Source organism: Priapulus caudatus, unplaced genomic scaffold (genome assembly GCF_000485595.1).
Source record: "Priapulus caudatus unplaced genomic scaffold, Priapulus_caudatus-5.0.1 Scaffold1722, whole genome shotgun sequence".
Lineage (NCBI taxonomy): Eukaryota > Metazoa > Priapulida > Priapulimorpha > Priapulimorphida > Priapulidae > Priapulus > Priapulus caudatus.
The window spans coordinates 28379-39385 of NW_014578783.1; the positions used below are offsets into that span (position 1 = coordinate 28379).

Here is an 11007-nt window from a genome sequence, read left to right on the forward strand (position 1 = left end):
GGGGAGAACCCTGTATATGTATGTATATATATGTATGTATACACGTGATTGTGTGCATACATATATATAGGCCCGCGACAACACATGCACCATCACATAATCTAAGTTGCCGATTCTCTCTCGGCAGTATTAGCCACTTATTAACCGGTGCGAAAATATTTGCCGAAGCAAAAGCAAAGGAGCGAGAATTGGCAGATCGTTCTGCCACTAATAGTTGCACCTTTTATAATTACACAGTATTTGTACAAACTCTGTGTGCATGTGTGTATGCATGTGTGTACGTGCGTGCGTGTGTGTTTGTTTGGGTGCTTGTGTGTGTGTGTGTGTGTGCATATACGTATGTTTGTGTGTGTGTGCGCGTGTGTACGTGCGTGCGCGTGTGTTTGTTTGGGTGCTTGTGTGTGTGTGTGTGTGCATTTGTGTATGTTTGTGTGTGTGTGTGCGCGTGCGTATGCGCATGCGTGTATGTGTATGTTTGTGTGTATGTGTATGTTTGTGTGTGTGCGCGTGCGTATGCGCATGCATGTATGTGTGTGTATATGTGTATGTTTGTGTGTGTGTGCACGTGCGTATGTGTGTGTGTGCATCCATCATCTCACGCGTAGACTAGCTAGCAATTGTTACAATTGCCTACACCACCGGCAGTCCAGTCCTCTCTCTCTCTATAGCGTATGTACAGTTCAGTTTTGCACTTTGGCCTTTGGTACAATGAAAAGAGACATCTAAGTTCTAACCACATGCACAGATAGGAGGCACCACCCATCACAGTGTAACAATGTGCATGTAGGTCTTAACGACATGGCCCGTAGCAACCACCATGACGACGATGCGGTCCACGACATAACTGGCGCCCCCTGCAGCGAGTCCACAACATATCCAGCGCCCCCTTGAGGGACAGTCCACGACATAGCCGGTGCCCCCTGGAGTGAGTCCACAACATGGGCGGCGCCATCTGGAGTGACAGTCCATGCCGCGCGCATGGTGGGCGGCGGCCGGTAGGGGGCGCCGCGTGACGGTGGGCTACCGCGGCGGGTAGCCGGGGTGGAAGGTAGGCGTCCACGCCGTGCGCATGGTGGGCGGCGGAGGGTAGTGGTGGTGCGGCATTGTGATTGGTGGCGTGGAGACGGGCGCGGGGCTCTGCGCTGGACTCCCCATCGCGTGCTGCGCCGCCGCAGCATGGTGAGTCATCAGCTGGGTCGCAGACATCTGAGCGGGCGCTGGCTGGTAGTGAATGGTGAGGTTCTGCTGCAGCTGGCTGAGGTCAATCGTCGTGTGAGGGTTACCTCCATGCACCAGGTTGGGAGCCTGCAGCCTGCAACAGTGAGCGGTCGGTCGGTCGATGCAACATCAAGATCGCAACGTTAGAGTGACGAGCGTGGAGAGGAACAACAACGATAACGTGAGAGAGAAACGGGGGCAAATATAATGATCAGTGCGTGGCGAGGGAGCGAGAGAAAAACACGATGCTAATGTGAGAGAGAAACGGGGGCAAATATAATGATCAGTGCGTGGCGAAGGAGCAAGAGAAAAACATGACGCTACGGCAGCATTGTGGAACATGCCATCGATTTGCGCAGCAGTATACACGATGATATACACATAGCGGTCATGCGAGCCGCGCGGCGGCAGGTGCGTGAGGGAACTATGCACCTACCTCTCCGCTAGCATCGGGTATTCCCCCGGCGGCACCCTGTAGTCGCTGAGAGTCTGGGTAAGCTCGGACATCGCCTGCGTGAGCAGATCCGTCGCCTGGCTGCTGTTGTCTATGCTGATCGGAATCTCAACCCGCTCCATACGCTCATGCGGAAGCTATGAAGCACGACACGCGGCGGTTACCGACAGTTACGGTTGGGAAATTTTCCAGTTAAAAAGTTTTTCCAGGATAAAACACATAATATTCTATTTTGTGCGACTTTCCGTGACAACAGGCTATTTTGCTATACCAATCCAGCGCATGCCTGTACGACAGATGCAGGTGAGGAGGCGAGAGAGCGAGTGAGATCTGTGATGTTCAAATGTTGGTTTCCAGGTCTGAAACTTCCAGTGTTTTCCGTGTCTGGGTGTTGTCAGAAATTTTGAAATGTGATTTCAGAGTCTGGAAATCATGAAGGTGGGTCGCGTGGGGTCCGGCTGCATGTACGGAATCTCGATCACCTCTCCACCGATCGTCGCATGCTGCTGCTGCTGCTGCTGCGGGGGCGCCGGCGACCGCGACAGCTGGCCCGTTGGCGTCGACGTCACAATACGCGCCTGCCCCGCCGCCCCCAGCGGCGCCAACGCCAGGGGGCGCTGCTGCGCCGGCGGCACCATCTCCGGATGTTTCTTGCGCTGATGCTGCATCAACTACCGGGAACGGAAGGAGAAGACGCGGGTTGTTAACGACGCGTCGCAGGGAGAACGGACCGAGTGACAGAGAAATCTATATCTCAGCAAGGCTTGTGAATGATGAAGGCAAGCGCGAGTCTACAGCTGTGTCACCAGCGCGCACGCGGAGGCCCGCAATCCTCTATAGCAGACTCGCGCCCAGACGGATACACAGTCAAACCTGCGATAGCTGACACCACCGCTACAGAACCTGCCTATAAAGGACGGTTGTGGCCATCGAGTGGGTTGTGATATTGTGAAACTACCTCTATAGAATGGACACCTGCTCGAGTGGTGGCCTTTATATAAAGGTTTGACTGTATATCCACGACACGGCAGTATGCAGGCCTATGGTTGCTCAATGCCTCATGCAGCCATGCATCTACAGAAGCGACACAATACTGAATTCACGCAGATCGAGAGAGAGCGAGAGAGAGAGAGAGAAAAAAGAGAAGGAGAAAGAAAGAGAGATAGATAGAAAGATAGACAGAGAGGCAGATAGAGAAAAAAGAGGGAGATACAGTGAGAGAGAGAGAGAGAGCATGCTACCGTGTCGTCGTCTGTGCGTCAGTCACCCACCTTCTGTCTACTGGACAGCGTTTTGCTGCAGTACTGACACGGCTGCGGGGGCAGCGTGACGCGCGGCGCGTCCGCCCCGCTGGTCGCCTGCCAAAACGAGAAAAGAGAAAGCGCACAGTCACTGACACGGCTGACTCTCGCACTCCCCCGCGCGCGACTCACCTTCTGCTTGTTCGCGTACTGCTTGTAGCAATACTCGCACTGATGCGGCGTCGCCGTGACGCTGCTAACCGTCTGTGAATAGCTGTCCATGTTTACGCCGTCGTCACCCTGAAACAAGAGAGCAGCTGACTGTCTGCAACGCTGCCGCATTGTCGACGACGACGCCCCGGGCGGAAGGCCCTCGCAGTGCCTGCCTGCCTCTCACAGACTGCTGCCTGCCTGCCTGCTCTACAGACTGCTGCTGCCTGCCTTGCACAGACTGCTGCCTGGCATCTGGACTGGGGGGGGGAGTGCTGGGGGGGTCAGAAGGGCAGTCCTGGGATGGGAATATAATGGTATCGGGAAATGTAGCAGCAGGGGTAGTGTTGCGGTGCGACAGTGTTACGAGATGTAACAGCAGGAGTAGGTAGTGTAGGGTCCCTGTATACAGAGAGTTGCGCCATGACGAGTCGGAACAAGTGCCGCATAGCGACAGCGCTCATCTAACGTCTACTGCGGTGACTCTGTGGTGGAGTGGAGGGATTCTAGTAAACCTGTTTAGTCCAAATGTGTTCACATACACGCCGAAACAGTGAATGACCAGGGATGTATCAGGACCTTCTCAAAGAATGTTCGTTGGGATCGTTATGAAGTTGCCACGAGATGGCGCGTACGTTTAAGTGTCTTCAGATTAAAGATGGAAGCTCCCATCATTCGTAGTAGCAACAACTATTTGCAAGACAGAATAGGTAAGCACTCATCCATTTACCTACGCAAGCCTACAGGCTGCAAATTGCAATAGAGAGCTGCCACCTGCAACCAATTAATGCAGGCAAAAACTGCCCCAACACATGCACAGCCACTGCAGTGGCATACGTTACATGTAACATACTGACAGTACAGAATGACATAGAAATTATACGATTTAAGGAATATACACCTTCTTTAACCAATATTAGCTTTGAAATTTCACTGTGACATTGTAGCCTCATACATCCAGGCATGTATAGATTCTACTAGCAAACCCGGCAGTCAAATTCTTTCTAAGAGACAGTCAACAAATCCAAGTTTAACCCTCCTCTTGAGGGTCAAAAGGTTATCCGACACTTACTCTTCGCATGTCACAGAAGGGACATTTCATGGTCGCTTTCAATAAAGCCATAAAAATGCTAGGTCACCGCTGAAACAAAAAGTTTTTCAATCGCTCCGTCAGACATGTCCTCAGAAAATGTCTAAAATCTGCCCTGTGTGCCCACTGACCTTTGACCTGTGAACCTCCAATTTCGGCACAGTGATGGCTTTCCCTACATGATGCTATACACCGACTATCACGAGCCTAGGTCGCAGCCGTTAGATTGTGCCGCAATCTGCATTTCCTCCCTATACCTTAAGTTAAGGAGTGAATGTTCCCCTTCTTTTACACCTCTTGACCTTTGACCTTTGACCCCCAGCTTCGACATCCCAACTCGTTTTCGGATTTACCCCCCCACATCCCGAATATCGTGACCGTCGTCGAGCGGGTTAAGATTTGTGCCAACTGTTGACGGACGGACGGCGGACGGACGGCGCCAGACGGTCGACGGACGGACGATCAAGCGATTCTACAAGCTGCATCTGACTATGTCAGATGAGCTAAAAAATCGGTCACTTGATCGCTGGACGGCATGTTGTTTCCAAATTGATCCACACCGCTGCCGCTTAAGTACAGCTCTGTATGGATACGCTGTACAATGGTCCTTGTAATTAATTAGCTATGTCTTAGCTATAATCTCTGTAAATTTTGAGTTTATTGAAGCACGATTAGTCTAATTAATTACTACGGACCATTGTACAGCGTGTCCATACAGCGCTGTACTTAAGCGGCAGCGGTGTGGATCCATTTGGAAACAACATGGAGTCAAATCCTGAGTTGGCGCAACTCTCTGTATATAGGGACCCTAAGGTAGTGCTGCTTCAGAAATGGTGGTAGTGCCAGGGAAGGGGATTTAGACTATAGTAGTGCGGTCGATTTCTATGGTGGGAGCAGCAATGGAGGGATTTAGATGATGATTCAGGAGGAGGAGGAGGCAGGGAAGAGTAGGGGGGAGGAGGAGGAGGGCGGAGGAGGGGAGGAGGAGGAGGAGGGGGGAGGAGGGGGAGGAGGAGGATTAGGGACACGGGAGGGTGTGTACGCGGTCACTGTGACTCACCCGCTTCCTGTGACTCGGAGGCAGCTCTGATCCCGGATGATTCTTAATTATGTGTGCCTTCCTCTTGCTGCTGCTCTTGTACACCTGCATGCACCCGCGTGCGCGCGAGGGGGAAGAGGGAGAGACAAGATCACGTGTTAGTGGTGAGCATTGTCATATCATGAGCATGGTTACTCATGGCACGTCCACAATTACGAATGAATATTTGAAACACAATCTCCACGATGATGAACCGATTCTTTGCTAGCGTCGGTGGAATAACGTCGTAACTGCCAACGCCTTCATCGGTGGAACGTCGTAACCATCGGCGCCACGACTACGGCGCCCGCGCGCGCCTACCTTCTCGCAGTACTGGCAGTAATAGTCTCGCTGGGTCTTGAGGATGGGCAGGTTGAGTTCTGGCACGCTCTCCGGCTGTATCTCGGGATGCCGCTTAGCGAGGTGGTTAACGAGCATGCCGCGTCTCTTGAAGCCCAGCAGACATGTGTGGCACTTGTAGATGAAGCGATGGTAGTCGCTGGGGGACACCTGCATCGGGGAGACAGGTCAAACATCAATTATTAATTATGTTATATTATCATTTAATTATATTTTGCAGCAGCAGTGTTGGTTTCAACATTGTATATTTTATATACATATATATATTGCAACAGTAGCGAGAGTTTAAACATGCGATTACAACACGGTTCACGTGGGAAATGACGTAACTCGCACATAACACGGGTGCACACGGGTGCGACGCGGCCTCCCACGTCACCACAATGCCACCTGGTGGTGACGCGTAACGCGTCGCGACGCTACATACCTTAGGGATGAACTTCTTTGCTCCTGAGTTCTTGCGTGGGGGGCGGTTTGCCATCTTGGCCTCGCGCGACGGGTCGTGCATGCGCTTCACATGCTCCTTCAGCTTGTCCTTGCGTTTGAACTGCTTGCCGCAGAGAGAGCAGAGGAACTCTCGATGCTCAGAGTGCTTCAGCATGTGCAGCTTCAGCTGTTGTCGCGCGGAGAGAGACAGAGACTGAGAGAGAGATATGTGAGGGTCGGGGCGAAGGGGGAGGCACGGCGGGGGGGGGGGGGCGCGATCACGCTCGCCAGTCGAGCGCATCTTCCTGATCTCCCTCCCCCGGGGGGTGACGCCGCCCGGACGATGCCGGTGCGGCGTGGCGCCCCCTGGTGGTGGAGCCGGATGCCGCGCCCGGGTGGTGCCGATGTCCATGTACCAGCGTCACTCTACGATATCGCATCCGATATCGAGAGATTTTACAGAGTCTAACACCCGAGTAAGATAGAGTTACAGAGCCATCAAAGTATGCTAACCACTGCACCAGCACTGACAAGCGGACAGGAGAGAAAGAGAGAGAGAGAGAGAGCGTGCGTGCGCAGGGGTTCCCTCAAGCACGCGACGTTTACTCCGTCGTCACGGTTACCCGCGGACGTCGTGTGGCGACCATGCTCCTCCAACCCGCCGGCGTGCCCCGGTCTCTCTCTCTCTCTCTCGCTCGCTACACACACATGCAGAGCTACGCTGACACACTACGCACGGATTGCTATCTCTACGACGTCGACGGCAACGGAGGCGGCATGCAAACCTGACATGTACCACTGATTTGCGGAAACGTCCGGACGCGCCGTCGCCGTGAGGGTGCCACCGGCAACGCGCCGTCCGGCCCGACGCCCCGGACAATCAACACAGAAGAGTATGCCACCAACACGTTCACGTATCGAGAGGGGAGCGAGCGGGCATCGACACAAGGGGATGCGCGCACGGGGAGCGGGGTCGTGACCTCATGGGGGGGGGCGGCGGCCCGCACGCTAACCCTGCAGCTGCATGAGAGTCCCCAATACATCGGTGCGAATGACAGAGGCTAAAGACAGGGAATGAGTGGCACGGTAGGATGAATGAACGGCATACACGCAAACAGGAAGAATGACTGAGCGGACGGGGTGAATGAGCGGATGGGGTGAATGAGTGGGTAGCGGCGATGAGTAATGTGCTCGCAGACAGGGAAGCAGCTAGCAGCAGTTTATCTCTCGCATCACCGCAGAACTGCCAGGAAGCCACACAAAGATGGAGTCTGCCAAGCCTACCCTGTGACAGGCCAGCCTCCCAAGCCTGCATGCTAACAACTCTCCCCCTCTCTCTCTGACATCTAATCTTCTTTTTTCACCTCCTTTCCTTCGTTACAGGCAAACGCAGCGAACCAGCGGCATGGATCACAACTAAACGTGTAGAAGAATCGACGTCTAGATTCGATGACACCGAGGCATACTGACTTCGTGGTTAGCATACTCCTCCTGCTCCTCCTCCTCCCCCCGCCCGCAGCCTCCCCCGCCGCACAAATAAGTGGTACATGGATATCACCCGAACCCCAGCGCAGACGTGACAGCCAGTAACCGTGGCAACAACGACGATGACGCCCCTGGCGAAACTCGCGGTCGCGGCACGAGGAAATCGACCTGCCATGAGTGACAGGAAGCTACAGCCAATCAGCAATGCGATAGGAGGTACTAAAGACAATGCCTGGCAACGAAATGCGCGCGCACGATCGGTTACTGGCACGTCTACCCCGGGGCTCGCCCGCCGCTGCTGACTGCACGGTGGCGACACCTACTGGCTTCTTTTTCTCGTACTCGGGGTCGTGCAAGCGTTTCTGATGTTCACGCAGCTTGTCCTTACGCTTGAACGACTTGCCGCACTCGGCACACAGAAAGTCGCGTCGGTCCGAGTGAACGACGCTATGCAACCGCAGCTAGAGAGAACAAACACACGCCAGCCGTTATTCACCACCAGGGGGCGCCGCCGTGCGCGAGGAGACGAGATGGGGGGGGGGGCGACGCAATGAGGAAGACCTATCACCAGCAGGGGGCAGCACCTTGTGAGGAGACGAAATAGGGCAGAGACAGAGTAATGAGGAAGTCTACCTATTACCAGCAGCGGGCAGAACCTAACGAGGAGAGACTGAGAGAGACGCAGTAACGAGAGGGAGGACCTATTACCAGCAGGGGGCGGCACCAGCCAAGGAGACGAGATCGGAGAGCGATGCAGTAAATGAGAAGGAATCACCAGTCAGAAGGAAGATTTATTGCCAGAGAAGATGAGGAACAAGTGCCGCAGAGCGACAGGGCTCATCTGGTGTCTGGTGTTCTGCTGATAAATTCATTTGTGCATAGCAAGACGTCCTATACATACGTTCATTTCTAACCCAAAAAAACAACACTTCAAACTAGTGTAATAAAATTCCGATAGATGGCGGGCCGCTATCAAAGGCATCGTTGCATCGGTCAGCCAAAGCATTGCAGCAATGGCAGCTGTCAGTGTGATGGCGGATTGCAAAAAGCAGGAGCGAATAATTCCCATATTATTACTATACATAACGAGCGTTCTATGGTGTCAGGTAATAAGGTACATTAAACCCCTTGCGAGGCACATCTGGCTCGTTAAAAAATAGCTCAATGGTTGATACAACCAGAGCAGCTCGTGCAAGATTACAATTTACAGCAATACGATAGCAAATATCTCTAAACTAATTTAAGTACAAGGTAGGCCAGTGATTAGTGGACCGAATAAGCTCAAGAACGTACACACTTGCGTCTATATTGGTGCCAAAATTTGATGAGAAAATTTAGTCTGGGAAATCCACAGCCTCACTCCTGGGTAATTATTTGAGTGCTATTGACTGTATTCCAACTATTCATAATGTACACTACAGAATCTCATATATAAGTCATCTCATTATCTCCTAAGTAAGCGTTGTTCAAGTAAGAGTTATGTGTGGAATTTCACTGTAAAATGGGAGCTTTCCACAACCACAGGAACTCGCCAACGCAGTTGAGAAACAAATCAATGTTTAACCCTCCTCTTGAGGGTCAAAAGGTTATTTGACACTTACTCTTCGCATGTCAGCAGAAAGTACATTTCATGGTCCTTTCAATAAAGCCATAAAAATGCTAGGTCACCGCTGAAACAAAAAAGTTTTTCAATCGCTCCGTCAGACCATGTCCTCAGAAAATGTCTAAAATCTGCCCTGTGCCCCATTGACCTTTGACCTGTGACCTCCAATTTCAGCACAGTGATGGCTTTTCCTACCATGATGCTATACACCGACTATCACGAGCCTAGGTCGAGCCGTTTAGATTTGTGCCGCAATTCTTCATTTCCTCCCTAAACCTTAAGTTAAGGAGGGAATGTTCCCCCTTCTTTTACACCTCTTGACCTTTGACCTTTGACCCCCAGCTTCGACATCCCAACTCGTTTTCGGATTACCCCCATGTCCCGGCTTTCGAATCCATACGTCGAGCCGTTTAGATTTGTGCCCAACTGTTGACGGACGGACGGACGGACGCACGCTCATGCGATTCTACAAGCTGCATCTGACTATGTCAGATGAGCTAAAAAGCGAGATAAAAGGGATAGGAAGAGGAGGAGGAGGAGGATGAGGATCGGCAGGATGTAGAAAAGTAGAGGTAGAAGAGGAGTAGGAAACAAGGATGAAGAAGGAGATACATACCTTGTCGGGTCGCGGGAACACTTTCTCGCACTGTGGGCACGGATAGCGCTTCTCGGAGTGGAATGCGCGCATGTGCTTGCGACAGATGTTGTACTCATCGAATGACTTCTCACAGTGAGGACACGGCCACAAGCCATTCTCCATGTGCACGAAGACGTGCTCCTTCAGGTGGTTCACCTGACTAAACTGCTCCCTGTAACACAGGCAGAGAGAACGCGTGACAGAAGAGTGGTGTGTGTATAACAGAGAGGGAGAGGAGGGAGAGAGAGAGAGAGAGAGAGGGAGAGAACGAGAGTGAGCGAACGACAGATACAAGGCCGATATACGCCATGCTTAACAGCAACTACTGCTAACAGTAACACAACATCTCTAAAGAACTACCTGTACTTCCACACGAACTCTAGTTCTTCATCCAAACAGAGTAAGATACCACACAGCTACCGTACACCACTGCTATCTGCCCGCACGCTGCGGCAGCGGCGTTAGCTTAGTCGTAGGGAGACTTACTTGCAGAAGGGACAGGTGTAGTAGCGAGTCTCCTCATGCACCTTCATGTGACACGCCATCGCTGAGTTGTTGAGGAAACGCTTGAAGCACACCTGTGGATGTCCGACGAGAAGGAAGAGAGAGAGAAAGGTTAACGCATTATTGGTGGTAGTGCGAGACACCAGCAAGGAAGAGAGATTCCAAGCTATAACGAATAAAACGGTAGGTTGTACACCGGCGTTGTCACACGGAGAGATTCTGTACATCGTGGCTACATACTAACTACTGCTGCTTTCCGTGACTGCATACTGAGTTAGGTATGTGATGCTGCATATTTATGCGTGCATGCGGTGTGTGTGCGTGCGTGCGTGTGTGTGGAGTGTGTGCGTGGGGTGCCTGCGTGCGTGACGTGTGTGTGTGTGTGTGTGCGTGGAGTGCGTAGCATGCATCCGTGCGCGTGTGCGTGTGCGTGCATGGGGTGCGTGCATGCATGACGCATGTGCGTGTGCGTGGAGTGTGCAGCGTGCATCCGTGCGCGTGTGTGTGTGCGTGTGCGTGGAGTGCGCAGCGTGCATCCGTGCGCGTGTGTGTGTGCGTGTGCGTGGAGTGCGCAGCGTGCATCCGTGCGCGTGTGTGCGTGTGCGTGGAGTGCGCAGCGTGCATCCGTGCGCGTGTGTGTGTGCGTGTGCGTGGAGTGCGCAGCGTGCATCCGTGCGCGTGTGTGCGTGTGCGTGGAGTGC

The 11007-nt window shown here is 52.8% G+C and overlaps 1 protein-coding gene across 1 annotated transcript in view; it reads right to left on the reverse strand.

Moving 5' to 3' along the window:
• Positions 1-513: 513 nt before the first annotated feature.
• The window catches only part of LOC106817427 (PR domain zinc finger protein 10-like), a 20153-nt gene continuing 9659 nt past the window's right edge, over positions 514-11007 (reverse strand). The window contains exons 16-24 of the mRNA XM_014822093.1: positions 10289-10380; positions 9782-9974; positions 6079-6264; positions 5613-5801; positions 5274-5357; positions 3106-3213; positions 2155-2343; positions 1655-1809; positions 514-1312 (exon numbers count right to left, since the gene is read on the reverse strand). Of these exons, the coding sequence (XP_014677579.1) occupies positions 1021-1312; positions 1655-1809; positions 2155-2343; positions 3106-3213; positions 5274-5357; positions 5613-5801; positions 6079-6264; positions 9782-9974; positions 10289-10380 (1488 nt within the window). The 3' untranslated portion in view covers positions 514-1020. The remainder of the gene's footprint in view (positions 1313-1654; positions 1810-2154; positions 2344-3105; positions 3214-5273; positions 5358-5612; positions 5802-6078; positions 6265-9781; positions 9975-10288; positions 10381-11007) is intronic.